General features: G+C 32.0%; 1 protein-coding gene and 1 long non-coding RNA gene across 2 annotated transcripts; both read left to right on the top strand.

Moving 5' to 3' along the window:
- Positions 1 to 1,022: 1,022 nt before the first annotated feature.
- LOC129290348 (uncharacterized) lies at positions 1,023 to 6,484 on the top strand. The gene is made up of 3 exons (XR_008588323.1): positions 1,023 to 1,409; positions 5,548 to 5,651; positions 6,137 to 6,484. It is a non-coding gene; the product is annotated as an uncharacterized LOC129290348 (long non-coding RNA).
- Positions 6,485 to 13,349: 6,865 nt separating this feature from the next.
- LOC129289990 (PI-PLC X domain-containing protein At5g67130-like) lies at positions 13,350 to 18,148 on the top strand. The gene is made up of 8 exons (XM_054926719.1): positions 13,350 to 13,445; positions 13,592 to 13,720; positions 14,376 to 14,534; positions 14,927 to 15,025; positions 15,991 to 16,294; positions 16,946 to 17,169; positions 17,781 to 17,867; positions 18,071 to 18,148. The coding sequence occupies exons 1-8, from the start codon at positions 13,350 to 13,352 to the stop codon at positions 18,146 to 18,148; spliced, it is 1,176 nt and encodes a 391-aa protein (XP_054782694.1).
- Positions 18,149 to 19,691: the final 1,543 nt, after the last annotated feature.

Here is a 19,691-nt window from a genome sequence, read left to right as displayed (position 1 = left end):
TTAAAAATTTAAAAAAATAAATAAATATCATTCTGGAGCGTTTTAATATCCTATCTAAGATCCTATGGTAGCTTTTCTAATAGGTATAAATTCTAATTTTTTTAAAAAAAAATTGAAAGTATTATTTCTTTATTAGAAAAGTTTTGCAACTACTTTTGATTTTTTTAAAAAAAATTGAAAGTATTATTTCTTTATTAGAAAAGTTTTGCAACTACTTTTTGATTTTTTTTTTAATTTATACCTGTGGGAGCTCCTGTAAGTATAAATTAATTTTTTTTATTATGTTAGCTCCTGAAATTTTTTTAATTAAAAAAGCTCTCATGAGTGCTTTTTTTTTAATTTAATTTTGTAAGCATTTATGAGAGTATTTTTATTTTAAAATGCTCCTATATGGTTCACATATCGGAGTGCTTGAATCCAAAAATGTTCTAATATCCTCTGCCTCATTATTTGAGAACGTTCTTACTTAAAAACACTCCGATATGGTGCTTCGATTCCATAAATAAGAATTTCAGAATAATTAAAAAAATGAAAAAAAAACAGAGAAAGTTAATTGACCAATAATATATATATATATATATATAATAAGAATATGAGAAGATTTAAAAGAAAAACAATACTGTGTATAGTGGAGAAAAATATAGTTAAATTTTTATATTTCATATCTATATTTAAAATTTAAAATTGGCAACAAAAGAATGATGGTCATGGCAATTTAAGTATTGTAATGAAATAAAATTTTATTTTAGTAAATGTAAAGAGAAGTAGATTCAAATTGCAGAAATGTAAAAATTAAAAAAAAAATCATATTACATCTTTTATGAATTTAGGCTTAATTTAGCTTGACTTTTAGATATATATTTTTATGATTCCTAACATTTATGAATTCACCGACATATCTCTTTTTTCTCTGGTTTCAAATTTGGGTCTTATTTGTAAGTCTGGCAAAAAAATAAAGTATAGCGTCTTTCTCTCCTTATTTGTCGATGAAAGATCACAAAATGGGAAGAAGACACCGACGGCCATCTTCCTCGTTGGATCTAGAAATTTCTCCTTGCTCTTTCCTCAATTCACGTTCATCTTCTCTCATTCACTGTGCTGGACTCCACCTCTTTTCTTCCTTCTTTGTCATTCGGTGTCGTATGTGGTGAGTACTGAGTAGGATCATCTTCGTCTCTTCCTTCACTTCTCTGCGGTTGAAGCATTCAAGAACAGGGGAGGAGTTGGGTATTGGTCAGATGAATCGATAGAGGGAAAAGAGTTTCTACCATGTGGCGCGCTGCTGTGCGGGTTGCTGCCATAGTCTCCTCTCTTTACCTCTGCTTCGCACATCGCTGGTCTGTGTTCACCTTTTCTTCCTTGTTTAAGTGGCAGCATCTTCTCTTAGCTTTCACCATTGTTGATTAGAGGTAAGGATCTTGAAATCTCTTCCTCCCTCCTCGGTTCTGTGCGTGTGTATGGGTTCAAGAAATTGTTGCTGTAGTGGTGAGAGGCTGTGAACGTTCGTTCTTGATGTTCCCGTGCGTGCATGTGAGTTAATAATTGAAGTTGGAAAATTTTTCTCTCCTCTGTTGCTGCTGTTCGTGGCTGCGTGTGTATATGAAAGGGAACCTTGAATTAATTAAGCTGAAACTTACAGTAATGGAAAGAAGATTATGACGGTGTGGGTTGAGTTTTAATTAAATTTGACGTGGTTATTGATTACAATATTGATGTTATGAAATTTTTGAGAGTAAAATTAAAGAGGAAGAGGTTAGTAATTGTTTAAGGATTGATGCCCTTAAAGTGTTTGATAAAAAATTTTGTTTAATTATGATATTTTTTCTAAAATTTCATTGATTGTTATGAGAAATATGTTTAGTATGGTTGTTATTATTGATCTATGAACAAAACTTGAAATTTGCAAAGGAGATTTGATTATGAATTTAATAATAAATGATTATTTGAATTATTGGAAAATAGATGGCTGTAAAGTAACTATGTGATAAAAGATTTGAATGCTAAAAGCTTTTATGAGTGGAATTGAAATCAGGTATAGCAGGTGTTTTGACAAGAAGATTAAGAGAAGATGGTATTTAAATGGAGAAATCAACAATCACTAGTGAGGGACTTTCATGTGAAAAGTCCTAGTTCTAAAAGTTTCAATCCTTTATATTAATGTTGAAAGGGAACTGTTGACCTGATTAAAAATTTATCAAAACCTTATTATATTTTATAGGGTGTTCGGAAGAGGAGAAGTTCGAGTGAAGTGATAATAAGTGAACTATGAATTAAAAAAAATATTTTAGGTAAGTGAATAGCATCACAAATGACTTGTTAATAAATTTATTCTCTTCACAATAATGTTTAAGTATATTCATGACTATTTATATTGTTATATTTTAAATTTCATTATCAATTATCATAAATAAAAATGTTTCTACTGTACAAAGTTTTATAAAGAGTCAGAATTATTTTACGATTGGGTGTCTTCTATTATTTAATATATTAGGAATGTTTGATTTTACGACTTGAGGAATAATTTATTATTATGACTCATGTATGCTTGATTTAAGGCGTGGGATCGAATCAGAACGCTAGTTGTTAATAATAGTTTCATTAGCCTTTGATGTATCATGGTACACCTAGTTAGCACGGTGTGTTTATAGAAGGTGCTAGCCCCATACATAGGGCAACACATATGGAACGAGGGGATAGATATTCATGAGCATTGTACTCACACTTGTTTCATGGCTTCTGCCACGCTTGATTGGTCACACCTTAACCCTTTTTTACCAAAAACAAAGGGAAAAGCAATTTGTCATTGCATTGTATCCAAATCGAATAAAACATGTTCGAAACATCATTTCTACACTTGCACTAGTATCTTGGCCCTTTAAACATATGTATCTCATCATACACAATTACTCAAGCCTAAAATACAAATCAATCATTTGCAACAACAAAAATAGTACAAGTGTGATAATATGCAACCTAGAATTGGCAAATATAAGCTATTACACAAAATAAATCTAAACTAGAGGCATACTATAGAAATGTGTTAATTTCTAGCCTCTTGAGTCTTCTCCCTCTTTGCACAAGAGCTAGAGCCTAAAAAGTGTTAAATAGAACGGGTGAGTTTAGCCACTCAGTAACTAATGTAAAACCTACTCTATGCAGTTATATATGAATTATAAACCAAGCACATGTATATGAAACCAAATACTTAAAACATGTTCATACACATATCATAACTCATCCTTTTTCATTAATAACTTTTTGTCTCACATATACTTGGCACATTGTCACCATATTCCCATATATGTGATCATGACCCTTTATTCACGCAACTTGCCACAACTCAATACGTGTGACACGTCATATACTTATATAGGCAATGATCAACCAACCTTATACCCTCCTTAATTTTTTAGACTGAAACCATGGGCTATAACATTAATTAAGGTTTCGTTCGTGTGATTGGACTACCTCAAGCTTACCAATCATGAGGTGTAACCTGACCAAAGATCACATGACTTACTCTTGGACCACAACTTCTCCCATTCTCAAATCTCTAAGGTATCTCATACCCTAGGTTATTCTCCTAATTGAGCTAGTGGAGATAGCTAGGTTCTAGTCCTTCGACAAATTATGGGACACTCCCTCGACAAACTGTGGGATAAGGCTATACCCCCGTACACTGGAGGGCAGTCTAAATACCATATGAATTTTTTCTCTACTCTCAATCCTTAAGTAAACTCTCACCCACTGATAATGCCATATATGATACTCAATCACTTTCACATTTTCATTTTTATTTACTCATTATTACAATAATCATGTTGGGCTCACAATCATGCACTACCTAAGTATATATTCTCATCACTTTCTCAACATTATTCTCACTTATCTCAAAAATTCATTTCTCATCAAACACATTTATCTTAACATAACATCACATTCATTTTTCCAAAAACTTACGCATGTTCATAATTCAAAAACATCTTCATTTCGCATTTGCATTTTAAACTAAAAATAACATTATGTACATTCAATTTTCATGCACTTATTAAAACTAATGCATAATTTCACATAAAAAATCAATCCATGCATGCAACATTCACAATTCACAATTAAAAATCAATTAACATATAACTAACCAAGGTAGGGTTCCTTCGATTACCTCAAACCTTTGAGAAGTCAAAGGTTTATCCCTCAATGTAAGAGCTTTCAAGCTTGAATTCCAAGCCAAATAGGTGATCAAGAGCCAAAAATACAATCAACTAATTGAATTTCATCAACCTTACCAACTCAAGCATTAAACCCTCATTTCTCTACTTCTAAGTTGCCCAATATCTACTCTACAAGAGTTTGAGCCTATTTATTAGATTTATTATCTATCTTTAGTCCCTAATAACATTAATGAGCTATTAAACTCTCATTAATGGCATCATATTCTTCCAACCACCCATATTAAATGAAATTTTGGATATTAATGGTGCCCAACAACCCAAGACACTAAAATTTATTATATCTAGGTTTAGATATTCTAATATACTCCTATTAACTCCATTTGAGTCAATAAATTTGAACCCATAACTTATATGGATTGAAAATCATCTTCCACAATCAAGCCCTAACTATAAACTCATAAATGTGGAAGAAATGGGGAGATCAATGAGTGTGGCACTTATCTTGGATGTTTGTAGCCTCCAAAATACTCTCAAAGTCATCCACAAGTAAACCCTAGTAGAGCTTAGTGCGTATCTCCATTCTCTCTTTTCTCTTTTCTCTTTTTCTATCTCATTTTTATGACTGATATCTGTAAAAAATGATCATGCACCATGGCACATGGCACAGAGGGTCCTCGCTCGTATCAGAAGCGTCTGTGCGTCACAGCGGGTGATCTCCACGCCACAACATGTGACACAACAATATTAACTCTTCCTTTTCATTCCCTTTTGATACCTAGGTGGCCTGCCTTAATACTGGATCACAATTTAGGTTGAAATGTAATCAAATATGATTATTAGACCTCTCTGACCACACATAACCTCAACTTACTTAATTATCCTAATTAGATTTAGTTAATCAGGTGATTAAAAATTGGGATGTTATAACTACCATGTTACCTCCCATGTCATCTCACAAGTACATATCACCCACCACCTACCACGTCGTGGCCACTTGGACCTTACTGCCACATCACCACCATGTCAATAATTTATTTTAGGGAAAATTATGAATAGGTCCTATGGAAGCAACTTATTTAAAAATAAGTTTTGCAAAATTGAGAAATTACAGCTAAGTTTTCTAGGACAGGAGTGTAATTTATAATATGTGTGTAAATACAATACTATCCCTACTTAATAGGTTACAATGACAAAAATATCCCTGTACTTAAATTAACCATTATATTCAGTCTCTCATGTCCATGATTGCTTATACTGCCGCTATTGTTCTTCTCCTTCATCAGTCCGTCTATTCTGCTTCATTCATTTTGTCTGTTCTACTTTATTCATGTTCTGCTTTGTCCATCACTCACTCTCTTCTTTGGGAATTGCTAAGGCAGAATCCATCATCATTCATCATCACAGTCAATTGTAATCTTCATTCTGTCTCCTTGGTACTATAATTGCTTTGCACGCTAAAGGCTTTACCTAAATTAGTTGGTAAGATTTCATTATTTAATTTAAGTTTTCATTACTTTAAGTTTTAGTTTTCATTATTCAATATTCAAACTTCTCATCAAATTTGCTAGATATAAGAAGATTTGAACATTTGCTCTGTTGAATTAATTTGTTTTTAAAAAAATAGAGAAACAGAGTTCAATTATAGTGAAAAAAGTTATAGAGAACAAAATTTCTGTGAGTGATCTCATAATTATTGAAAACACATGATTGGTTGAACTATTGAATATGTGAAGTTAGGGTTGTGAAAAGTTGAAATACTAGTTGTAAATTACTGATAAAGTAATTGTAAACCAACTAGTACTAAACTTGTTAGTAAGGTATGATTAATGTAACCATCAGATATGTGAAGTTTCAGTTGTAAAAATTTAATATTTTAGTTGTAAATTAACAATAAGGTAGTTGTAAACAATTAATTTTAAACTTTGTTGATTTAAGAAGATAATGATGATGTTAATATTCAGCAGGTATACGTGTATGATGGCAAGTTCCTCATCCAAATGAGTATATTGTTATTTTCATATTGGAGGGCAAATGGTGAAGAATCAGGATGGGAGTATACGTTATGAAGGTGGGAGGCCAAAAGGAAGAGCAATTAATGAAGGCACAACACTTGAAGAGTTGAAAAGAATTATGAGATCTTGTATTGGGTTGGAAACAAATATATTGGAGATGAAGTATACCATAAAACCTAAAATAAACACATTAGTTGACCTTAAAGATGATGAAGGAGTTGCTAATTTGATAGAGTTTAACAACGATACTACCCATGTTTATATTGTTGGCGATGATGTTAGTAATATAGATATGGTAATCGAGTCACATAAGGGGTAAGTTGTAATATTTACTTAACATCATTTGAGAATTATTGTGGTTTAATTGGTGGATATTTATTTGTTATTGCATATTGTCACATATTAGTGGATATTCAATTAGCTTGAATGAACTTAACCATGAACCCTGAACCGATACCCCTTTCAATAAGCACTGCACCAGCATCATTGCTCGAGTTTAATGCTTTGAAATGGAAAGATTTGCTCTATGGAGCTGGGCAAATATTCCACAATGTTGTAGAATTTAGACAAGTACTTTATAAGTTTAGCATTGGAAATACGTTTAGTTATAGTTTTGTGAAAAATAACACAAAAAAAGTTATTACAAAGTGCAAGGTAGACGGGTGTAAATAGAGAGTGAGTGCATATGCCATTTCTGAAATAAGTCCTATATTGAGGGTAATATCATTATATAATGAGTATGCATACTCAGCATAATATACATTAGTTGTTTAGCAGAAGGTTAACGTAAATCTAACTTCATCTATAATAATTGATGAACTAAAGTCAAATGTTGACAAAACTCCTAATGAGATTAGATGGGACTTGTACTAAGAATTTTAGGCTTACCTTTACTTATAGCTAGGCATATAGGGGAAAAGAGAGAGCAATGGAGGAGTTGCATGGTGCTCCTAAAGATTCATACAAGTTGATTCCATGGATTTGTCAAAGATTGACTAAGAAAGATCTAAGGACAACAGCAAAATAGACAGCTTGCAATGATAATAGGTTGGAGAGGTTGTTTATTGCTTACGGTTGTTGCATAGATGACTTTTTAAATTATTGTAGACCTATTTTGTATGTTGATGGATGTCACTTGAGCAAGCCGTACAAAGGAACATTATTATCAGCTTTTGCTCATGATACAGATAATGATTTATTTTTGGTTGCTTATGCAATAGTTAGTAGGGAGAAGTTACAAGAATATACTTGGTTCATGCATAACTTGAAAGATATTATGGGGTCTTTGAAAGTGACTATTGTATTTGATAGACACAATGCAATTATTGGTGTTGTGGGAGCTATTTTTGGAAGGGATAGGCATGCATTTTGCTATGGGCATATCAAAGAAAATTTTAGTTTAGAGTTTGTAAAGATTAGAAGATGTGGAAGAAGGGCTACCACACCAAGCAAGGAGGATGTATTGAAGTTGTTGGATGCTATAGCATATGCTAGAATTGATCTTGAATTTAATAGTGCAATAGGAAACTTGAGAGCTTTTTATCCAGAGTTGGCTCAATGGTTGGAAACTAATGGTGACATTGATAGATGGGCCTTATCAAAATTCCCTTCGTATAGGTGGGACAACATAACTAATAATTTATCCAAATCTTTCAATGTTTGGCTAGTTAAAGAAAGGAAATATAGTGCAATCACACTACTTCTTGAACATCAAGAAAAGCTTGCGAGTAAGATGTATGCAAGCAAAGTTGCTATGAGCAAGTGGTCGAATGGTGTTAGGCCAAACATTGAGGGAAATTTGAAGGCTAATATTGCACGGACAAAAGTAATGTTAGCTAACCATCATTTAGGTAACTTGCTGAGTGTGAAGATAGGAGACATTCATTTACGGGTTGACCTATCTCTTAAAGAATGTACATGTCAAGCTTAGGAGATGTCTGGGATCCCTTGTGCCCATGCATGTGCAGTTATAAAAAAGGTCCATGGTAATGTGTACTCATATGTGGAAGGATGTTATCATTTGAGATCTCAGGAGAAAATATATAAGGACACAATAATTCCTATCGAGACAAATGACATGCCACCAGTGAATACATTAACAATTACTGAGATGATGACATAAACCTTCCTAAGGCCCCCTACTAACTCTCATCCTCCTGGTCAGCCCTAATTAATGAGAAGGGAGTCTCAATCACAAGGCAAGAAGATTTATCATTGTGCAAGATGTAGACAAAGTGGCCACATGCATAAGACATGTCGAAATCCTAACCCTACATGACCTAACAAGCTAGAACTTAACTAGTTCATTTTCATTTTTAAAATGTCTTTTCTTTGAATTTATGACAGTCTTATATGATAGTGTTGATGAAAGATTAACTTAGATTTATGTTTTATTAATTTCTATATTTTAATTGTGAAGTTCTTGAGTTCATAAAATAAGAAATTTGATTCGTGAATTAAGAAGTTTTACATGTAAAATATGAAGTTCTAGTTGTAAGTGAATGGTGAACAATTGTGAAGCATAAACACACGTGCTTTAATATAATAGTTATAAGACAAGAAATATGATTCGTGAATTAAGAAGTTTTACTTGTAAAATAGGAAGTTCCAGTTGTAAGCGAATGGTGAACAATTGTGAAGCATAAACACAAGTGTTTTAATATATTAGTTATAGAACAAGAAATATGATTCGTGAATTAAGAAGTTTTACATGTAAAATTGGAAGTTCCAGTTGTAAGCGAATGGCAAACAATTGTGAAGCATAAACATAAGTGCTTTAGTGTATTAGTTATAAAATAAGAAATATGATTCATGAATTAAGAAATTTTACTTGTAAAATAGGAAGTTTCAGTTGTAAGTGAATGGTGAACAATTGTGAAACATAAACACAAGTTGGTCATATGCCATCATTAGTTTGAAGCACAATTCTCGATGTATCTTGGTGCATTGTATGTTTAATAACTATGAGAACCCCATCTTTTCAACCTTATTCTTCATCCATTGATGCTTCTTTACAAGATCCCCAACCTCAGCAAATTAGTTAGGAGAACAACGAGATTTAAATGGATATTGTTAATTACATAAATATGTCACTCACCTATACTCCAAAATAAAAAAAACAAAAAAACATGTCTTTGATCCTATACATACCACACTTTGTTTTGGCACATTGGTGCTTCTTCTTGCTCTTTCTTTAGTAGCTAGGTCGTTATAATGTTTTCTTTCTTCCATGGACAAATTTTTCCAAGCAGCTACCACTTCCTTGTTAGCCAATCTTTTGCCTTCTCTTTTCGCTTTCGGTTGGTTAAAAAATATTTGTCTAAATAGATGGTAACTGGCATAATTAGGTTTCTTAGATTCGACCGCTTTTCCTTTTCCTTTATCCATGATTTGACCTATATAAATAATATATTCAAGCAAAACTATGTTAAAATTTAAGCGTAAGAAGTCATTTTTTTATGCAATCTAAGTTTGTTTTTGTGATGATACCTGACACAATATATGATTGCATATATATAATGGCCCCTTTCTAACTCTCTTCTTTTTATATGTTCAAAATTAAAAGGAATCCCAATTATTCACTATTCGTGACACCACATGCATGGAATTTACCTCCTAAAAGGCCAAAAATAATAGTGGAATCATGAGATTCACATTGCAATATCATGTCTTACGCTTGAGCCTGCATTGCAATGACAAATACAAAATTGGAATCATGTTATTTCAATTTCCCTGAGCTTGTTCAATTTAAGGTTCACACTGGAATCATGAGATTCAATGTGTTGGGATTAGATATAAAATTAAAACCCAAGTCAATCACTTTATCAATTTTCAAGTTTATATATTTGGCTCAGAAGGAAGGGATTAGATACAAAATTGATGCGACTAATTGTTTCTTTTCTTTTGTAGGCTAAGATATAGTTATAGTATCACTCTACTGAGTTAGAAATTTCTTTTCTTGATAGGGCTAATAACTATAAAGCCAAATAAAAGGAGTGCTTTGATTTTCCACCCCTTGTTACCTAATGCGAATTTTAGTGCATCGAGCAGATGGGTTGTAAGGATTTTTTTTGTTGTTAGGAAAAATAAATTATGGCTATTGTTAGTGTGTAAAATGTGTTAGTGCTTGACTCTTCTTTCCTTAGGGACTCCCATTCTCAATCATCAAGTAGGCGTGCAAATAGAGGGAGGTCATCTTCACTTTTATAGATATGGCAAGAGATTAAGGATGAGCATGTGGTGAGTCATCAAGCTCAACCAAGCACTGATAGTTTCATTACTGAATAGAGGCATATTCTAGTCTTGGGCAAGAATGAGACTTGGCCACAATCACAAGGTCAAAATGGATCTCGTAATAAGCAAGACGAGTTAAACAATTCTAGTTGGGAAAACTCTTTTGATCTTGGAGATCTTGAAAAGGAAAGAGTAAGGAAAATCTTTAGAGAATGGATGAACAATGGCGCTAGAGATGATGCATCCAGCATCTCCATCAGAAGCAACAGTTCAAGGGCTAAAGATAACTTATACGCATGGAATTTACCTTCCAAGAGGCTGCCAAAAATAAAAACAAATAAAAGTACCATCCAATTAACATCTCCACGTGCTTGATGCGGCATTCATTTGTTAGGAAGAATAATTACAATATATATAGAACATGACATTTCCACTTTCATTTACCCAAACATCATATTCAACTTCATAATAGCATCACATTTTATTTAGCATTTTTCAACATCACATCACAAGAACAAATTAAATAAAGGACACACACAGGACATATCCTTCTTCCTGAACAACATGGGATATATTCAAATTAAGTCTTATCCTTTGAAATCAATCTCCTTCTTTTTAAATCTCTTTAGAATGAACTCTTCAGGTCTTTCCCATACTTGTACAATTATGGGTCCCTCTAAAAAGCCCAGGCATTCACAAATTAAGTCCTATAAGGCTTACAAAACATGCTCTTTGCTAAACAATCTAAAAAATCTAGTCATATTCTTTCAATGGGACTATAACCTAAACTCAATGAAGTGGTAATCTCTCTTCAAACAATTGAAAGAATCACGATCAACATCATATTCATATAGAAGAAATATTGAAATATAGAATCCTAAAGTATCAACACAGATAGAATAGTAGGCCTACAAGATAATAATGGGGAACAAGTGACCTATACAATACATCTAACATTAGACCTTTAAACATTCTATTTTATCATTTGGCTTGGTCAAAATTATTCAACACAAAATAATCTAAAAAAGCGGGCAACATATTACCAGCTCAAGATATTGCAATATTCCTTTGGGTTTTGCAAGATTCCTCGCCTTCACCGCCTTCGACTCTATCACTCGCAAGGCTCACGCATCATTTGTCTTCCTCTCGGTCAAGGTCCATGACTCACCTTCGGTAATGAGTGAGCAAGGGGCGACGGCTAGGGCAGAGTAATTGTAGGTGAGGGAAAGATTGAGTTTTTTTTTGAAACAATTTGATTATTTTAACAAGGGCAATTTTGTCTTTCTATTCCAATTGCAAATTACACTCAAGTTCCAAAAAACTTAGCTGTAATGCAAGCAAATAAGACAGCTCTTAAAACAAAAAATAAGGAAGTTCTTAATCTAGGAGATAAGAATTTGATCCATAACCTACAAGGCCGTAAGATCAAATCTCATTGTTGACATAAGGAATTTGTTTGTAGGCATATCTTGGCTTTACCAAGCTCATGGGATCTAACTCAATTTTTTTTTCAAAAAAAGAAAAAATATTTGCCACAAGGGTTGATCATTCCTATAGGGTTTTTTTCTTTTACATCTCTGCATCTTTAGCATATATGAGACTCCAACAATAGTTATTAGCAAGCAAAGAGAGATTGAACTCCCTTCCAATATGGGGTTGACTTTCACACTAGAAAAATAAGAGTTTCCAAGATAAATTACGAAGGAGGATTGAAGGGAGTGAATAATGAGACTTCTATAAGGTCAAACTTGGTGTTAAGAGCACGTAGAAATATGGACATTCAAGGGCATCAACTTATGGATTTCAAAACTATCTTAGCTAAGATGAGTTTTGGTGAAATTGAAGAAGTTCAGCCAGATTTCATTTCAGTATACAATGATCGAGGATGGTGATCTATCTGCCTTTGTTCTTACGTTTAGCTTTGGGGTCACTACTCTTGAATTTGTGTGTATTTTCATGATTGCGTTATTTCGCTTATGTGCCGTTTGGGGTGGCCATGGCTGTACAGGAATCATCTTGGGTGCTTATCACCCCTAATGAGCTTTTAACGGTGCAAATTTAAATCTTGTAATTTATTTTTTTATATTTATTTTAAAAAATGTATAAAAATAATAAATGCTTATTACCAATTTGAAAATCTAGATTTAATCTAAATGATCCAAATTCTATTTGAGACACGATGGGCACTAAATTATCTTTATTTTAATTTATTATGAACATAACAAACTTTGACATGTTCATATAAAACATATTTCCCCTTATAGACCAATTGTGACTTGAATTTCCAAAAATTCAAGGGACACTAGACAGATGGTTCTTATAAGTAGCATTTCCGTTTACATTATCAGACGTTACATTCTTAACTTCATTGTCATTTAAAACAACCTAAGCACTTGCTTAGATCCATTGCTTGTTTTAAATATGTGAAATATATATAACACACACCCACATAAAATCTAAATTGTTCAGTTCCAATTTAAATGATTTTACCAATTTTTTCTTTTATTTTAATTAAAATTAAAATTATCATTTTTTGAAAGTATCGTTTAAAAACATTAAATTTGATTGAAAATCAATCGAAAACTAATTAAGAACTCGCCAAAATCAATAAAGATAAATTTTATTTTAAAAATATGTTAGTTCATTATGTTCAATTGGACAACGGTTCAATTACAATTAAAGTAATTTAATATTGAAATAATTTAACTAATTCAATGATTGATCTAATAATTTTAAAAAATATTGATAATGATAATAAAATTTCTAGTTTTTTTTAAATCAAATATAAATGATTTTTAAAAAAATTGATAACTGCACAGAAGTGGAAGTTTCCTTTGTTTAAATAAACGAATCTACAACCTTTCATATTCAAATTCCAAATTAACACACCGGAAACCTCCTTGTCGATCATTGTCCTTTTCTGCTCTCTTCAATGGCTTTACTGCTACCTTTTGTCATTGCTTCAATCTTCCTCATCTCTTCATCTTCTGCTTCTTCTGTTCCTGATCATAATAAGAATCTCAATAAGGTTCTTCTTTTTGTCCATCGTTTATCAATGTGTGTGTGTGTGTGTGTGTGTGTGTGTGAATCATATATGAGATATGAGACGCACAAAAGTGGCGAAGCAGGAGTTTCATTAATTATTTGGTAGATAGTGAATTCGTTGTTTTGTAGTTTCAGGTTCTTGAAAAATGCTCAAGCAGAAGACACTGTGGAGTGGGGCAGTTCTGCAGTTCTTGTCCTATAAAGTTTGAGGGATCAAGATGTGTGAGATCAACAACTTCAAACCCATTTAATCTTTTGGTATATATATCTCCATCTATATTAATTTCCCTTCTCTACTCCATAGAGTGATCTCTACTTTTGTAGTTTGTGTCTCTGAGTGCGTGACACAGAGTGAGAGAGATATAATCCGAAATCACAATATTAATTGGCTCATTACCTTCTTTAATTTGTCCATCTTTTTGGGAACTACATGGATAATATTATGGGATGAGAAATTTTACATGGGTAAAAGCTCTATTATTAACAATCTATCTACTATATTCTATATACACATGAAAAGTATATATTTTTACTGTTTATTGCCATTATTAACATCTCGATCATCAACTTGTAGTAACATTATTTTTCTTATTTTACTTTGTGATTTCAAAATTTTATATATCCTCTTGCATTGCATAGAGAAGGTCAACATATGATTTGGAAGATAATTTTGAAGTTCTAAAAGCTTTTAGGAGATATTATATTGAAGTAATTTTCTAAGATATTAATTTTATTATTATTCTTCAAAATGATAACGTTTGTATAATTAAGAGGTTTGGATTGTAATTTATTCTATAATAAATTCCTGAATGAACATCTTAATAATGAAAATTTTTTAATCATTTAGTAATGATGTATTTTCTTGGGTTGGAATAATATATACTATACTAATTAACAAGGTTGATTTTGGCAGAATGATTCTCTTCCATTCAACAGATATGCATATTTGACAACACACAACTCATTTGCAATTCAAAAAGAAGGGCCAAAAGAAAACCAAACCCTAAACACTACAGAGCTTCCAAGAGTTACCTTCTCAAATCAAGAAGATAGTATAACACAGCAGTTACATGTAAGCAAAACAATATTAAGATCGTCACTCTATTTACTTGCTTAATCATTACTCTGATAGGTTTTACAAGATTGTTTTTGCGTTGTTTTTTTTTCGAAAAACAATGATACATTAATGCATGAATCATTACCCAAAATACCCTTCATAATTTAATGTGAGTTAAGGTTTAGTATTAAAATGATAGAAGGCACTTTTGGAAAGTTGTACTGCTACTCTTTTTTAAAAAAGTTACGGTTTCTAATTATTTTTTAACTTTAACTACCTTCGTTTGTCCTTGCAATTTAGTTAAGAACACTTTATTAAACACAACGGAGGGAGTATATTGATGTTTTTTTTTAAATGACGTATTATCATCTTGTACTTAATTCACATCAATTTAACTAATTTTGAAGAATGGAGTTCGAGCTCTTATGTTGGACACTTATGACTACAAAGGAGACGTTTGGTTGTGCCATTCCTTCTTGGGAAAATGTAATCCGTTTACTGCATTTGTAAGTGCCACATTACTTACTACCAACTTAATATATGTTACTACATTATATTTATTTTTTAATATAATATATCTTTTTCTAATATTCAAGTATAACTATAGGTTAAATAGTTAGACTAGAGTCAGAACTTTGTCTTGGAATGAGAGATTGATTTGTAGATGACAAGATCAAATGTAACTTTGTGAGAAGTAACCAAGTCAATAATGGATAATGTTACTGACCCTATCATTTTCTTTTAATCAAAAAATTGGATTGAGTTGGGCTGAGTCATAAATTTAGAACTTGACCAACCCAATCCTCTTTAGATAATAATTTTTATAGTTAAATGGCCAATTGGCCCATAAACTATATATAAGTCCAAGAGTCTATGATCCTGAATTTAGTTTTGATTCATTGTTCACCTTCAACTTTTAAAAACGTTATAATGTTATGTCTACTGTTAACAAAAGTTAATTTTGATCGTTATTTAACTTGAAAATGATAAAAAAAAAAGAACCAAATATTATAGAAAAAATTAAAAAATTATAGAAAAGGAACAAAAAATTATAAACAAGAACCCAAGAATTATAGAAAAGGACTAAGAAAATTTTATTGGTCAATTTCTATATTTTTTGAGGTCTTTTTTATAATTTTTTTATCAACTAACAAACAAAGTTAACATTTATTAATGATAAATGCCATATTGTAATGTTTTGAAATGTTGAAAGAAAATATTGTACAAAAAATGAGTTTGGGCACCCACACACTTTTAAACTTATAGTTTAGAGGCTAATTTTCCATTTACCCCCATTTTATGTTATCATGTAAAAAATTAATTTTATAATAGGATATAAAAATATTTTCACAAGAATTAATATTGATTTTATTTTAATTTTGTTGATATATCTATCAACTGCACATAGTTAATTGATGAATATTTCTGTTTATTTGCGTGTGTGTGTGTGTGTGTGTGATTTTGCTGACAGGAACCTTTGATAAATGCTTTAAAGGAAGTAGAAGTGTTTCTTGCAGGGAATCCATCAGAAATTTTGACAATAATATTGGAAGATCATGTGGAGTTACCATGTGGGTTAACCAAAGTATTCAAGGCTTCAGGTTTGATGAAGTACTGGTTTCCTCTCGCAAGCATGCCTCAAGATGGCCAAGATTGGCCTTTAGTCAAGCACATGCTTGCTAAAAACCATAGGCTCATAGTCTTCACTTCTCAGAAACACAAGCAAGAAAGTGAAGGCATAGCTTACCAATGGAACTTCATGGTTGAAAATCAGTGTGAGTGGCATCAAATTATAACTCTCTCCAAATCACATCTCTGATATTTAAAACTTGACAAAAAAACATATGCATAAACTTCCAAATTAATTTGAATAGATTTCATGTCCTTAATTATCATCATGTTATTTCACCAACAGGCTCATAATGTCATTGCTTATATACCCTCTTAAAGTTTGTTTTTTTAATGCAAATAACATCTTTAGACTTTGAATTATCTACAAATAATAACTCTCATATAGCTGTTTAGTCATGCGTATATAAATTTTTTGTCATATTATATTTCATCAGTGAATCAATGGAAAATTATTTGGGGGGTAAAATGCAGAAATTTAAAAGTTTAAGAAGTTCGTTATAAAGTTTATAAAGGTTAAGGATGTTATTTACATTTAGCCCCAACGTTTACAAAATATTACGTATAATTTAACTAGAAAAAATAATTTAACTTTATTGTTTGCAAGTTAATCAATTGTTTTGTAACTCTCTTTAAAAAGACTAGCACACATTCTCTTTTAAGTTTTAACCAATAAAACAAAGAAAACAACTATAAACAATTCAAATCTAATAACAAGAAATCATAGAATTCAGTTTTTATATAAACTCGATAGTTTTGTTATGTGAAGATAATGCATTTTGAGACTATTATTGCAGATGGACGCAGGGGGATGGTTAAAGGGAAATGCCCAAAACGGGAAGAGTCAGCAGAACTGAATGACAAAAGCATATCATTGGTTTTGGTGAATCACTTCAGAACCATTCCAATCAAACTAACTGCTTGTAAAGATAATTCACAAGATCTCATCCACATGCTTTCTTCTTGTTATGTTGAAGCTGGTAATCGCTGGGCCAATTTTGTTGCTGTTGACTTTTACAAGGTAACAGTTTTTACCATACACAACATTTTAACAATTCAAATACTCATACGTGAGAATTTTGATACTTTCTCTACCACAAAAAAAAGAAAAAAAAGTGAAATTAGAGGCGTCCTTATAGTAGAGTCAGAATCCATCTCTAACACAAAAATGAAAAATTAAGTCACCGCTAATTTTAGTATTGCTAATCCTATCTGAAAAGAAACTTTTCAGTCTTTAATCTGTCTCTATTTTCAAAATTTTTAGTAATAACTAATTTTTTTTAAATCATATCACTGTGCCATCACTACTAGGAAAAAAAAAAAAAAGGCATATTACAAGGTTATTTAAGTCTGTATTAGATGATTAAGAACCGGCCAATATGATGCGGTCGTACATTCACGAAATCTGTATTGGACAATTAAAGGAACCGTCCAATATTTAACAACACATAAGAACCTGTCCATATTGCTACCACAGAGGAGGCTAGGATTGTTAAGGCCATATTGGACGGTTTTATGTTAAATTATGTTCCTATTTTATGAAGCCTAATTTTATATTCACAATTATGGCATATCCCGTATTTATGTTATTTGTATATATCCATGTTCACAATTTCATTTCACCACTAATAGAGAAGTGAAGGAGGAGGATCATTTCAAGCTGTGGATATGTTGAATGGGAGGCTCTTATGTGGATGTCATGATCTCCATGCCTGTTTGGTAAGTTTTAGAATATGTAACATAGAATTATTTATTTATGCTCTATTTTGGAGTATAAATGCTAAATATAATTTTATTTTTTCACGTACTATTATTATAGGAAAAATGTGTTTTGTTATTTAAAATTTTATAATAGAGATATTATTCTAATATTCTATAGGATGTATCAAGCGCTAATACTTTCATGTCTGTTTTTTATGCAGCATGGATCATCATGTAGACGAAGAATGTTTCTGCAAATCCCATTTGAAAAATTCGTTGGGCTAGATAAACCCAACTAATCAAAGAGTACCTGTTTGTGTGGTTTTCCATAATATTTGTGGATTATTGCTGGCAGTTTACCTTTGCATGAGATACAAGAAATAATTAAGCTTAATTGATGTGGGAAAATTGGCTATTCAAAGAATTATTTAGGTTAGGGCTTCTATTCAATAGGATTTTATGTAATCTAACTTATGGAATACATATGAACAAGGCCTGGCTACCTTTAAGCCATTAAAGCAATAGGGCCTCACATGAATTATAAGTCACCTATATACTGTGTTTAGATATATATGAATTTAAATTTAGATTTAAATTTAGGTTAAATTTTTTATTTTTATTTAGGCACTTTAAAATTTATGGATTTAGATTTACTTGCGTGTGTATGGATGTAATAACCCATAATACAATTATAAAATTAGAATAAATAACTGCACAAATTTATGTAATTTATCAATTGTTAGAGGGACATTAACAAGAAGTGTTGGGGTCCACTGGATTGTCAGAAATTGAGTTCACGAATATAATATTCTCCTCCTCCACCATTGTTTTTGATTCCTCCAGAAGCTCCGAGAGAGAGTTTTATCGTTCCTTTTCCCTGTGTGTCCGTTGGCCGGTGACCATGGGTACTCCTCTCGCTGCCGCCTCTGGAGATCGAAGGTGCACCAAATTTTCTTCCTTTTGTTCTTCTTCTCTGCTTTGCGTCATCTTCTTGGTTCTTGCTTCTTCCTCCGTCTTCTTCCTATCGGTGGCCGGTGTGTGTGAGTTGGTTTTATCAGCGAGTGAAAGAGAGATTTTCTGACACTGTTGGAAGCTTGATTCACAAAATTTCCTCCTCCCCTGTTTCAGCGTTGATATCTTCCTCCCTCTCTATTGTCATGTGGCAGCGTCCTTTTCTCTTTCTTCCTGCTCTGACGCCACTGACTTAGTGTGGAATTTTCATGTGTTTGGGAAAGCTTCGTTCCTCTCATCCCATCTCTCATTTGCTACTCAGGTGAAGGAATTCCCACTTCTCTTCTCCTCCTCGTCCAGTGTGAGCATGGGTATGATTCGGTGGCTAAAATTTTGTTCTTCTCCATTTGTGTCAGCTGCCGTGCATGGGTAAGGGAGAAGATGATGTTAAAGCAAGCTTACATTATGGGCCAAGAAGTTTAGGTAGGTAATTATGCCTTAAACATTTTGATTGTTGTAAAAAAGAAAGATGTGTTTAAATGATATTCAATACATATTTAGATTGATTATTATATTAAGACTGGAATTGAGGGGGTAGATAAACTTAAATATTGACATTCGAAGTTTGGGCATGAGGTTTGAAGGAAAGAAAAAGAGCTTAGAATTTTAATTTGGAGAGTCATGCTTGTGAGGTGTTTGATAAAATGTGTGTGAGAGGAAAAAATTTTTAATAGAAATTGTGGTAAAATATATGTGATGATTATATTGCCGTTAGTTAAATAATTATTAGAAAACAATCACTTATTGTCTTTAATGAAAGTTGAGATTGGAGTTAGATTTTTTTTAAATGGTGTGTTGAGTAGAAAATAACAATTGAATTACTTGGGCAAT

Source organism: Prosopis cineraria, unplaced genomic scaffold (genome assembly GCF_029017545.1).
Source record: "Prosopis cineraria cultivar Desert tree isolate PC_DT_omini unplaced genomic scaffold, ASM2901754v1 PC13, whole genome shotgun sequence".
NCBI classification, from domain to species: domain Eukaryota; kingdom Viridiplantae; phylum Streptophyta; class Magnoliopsida; order Fabales; family Fabaceae; genus Prosopis; species Prosopis cineraria.
The sequence above is the reverse complement of the archived record's forward strand: the minus strand, read 5'-3'. Positions and strand labels throughout refer to the sequence as shown.

What these genes read in the sequence shown, in the direction of transcription:
- LOC129289990 (XM_054926719.1), top strand. Translation starts at nt 13,350, where the DNA reads ATGGCTTTACTGCTACCTTTTGTCATTGCTTCAATCTTCCTCATCTCT. An exon ending in CAAACCCATTTAATCTTTTG is followed by an intron (nt 13,721 to 14,375) that starts GTATATATATCT and finishes TGATTTTGGCAG; the next exon opens with AATGATTCTCTTCCATTCAA. An exon ending in ATGATCTCCATGCCTGTTTG is followed by an intron (nt 17,868 to 18,070) that starts GTAAGTTTTAGA and finishes TTTTTTATGCAG; the next exon opens with CATGGATCATCATGTAGACG.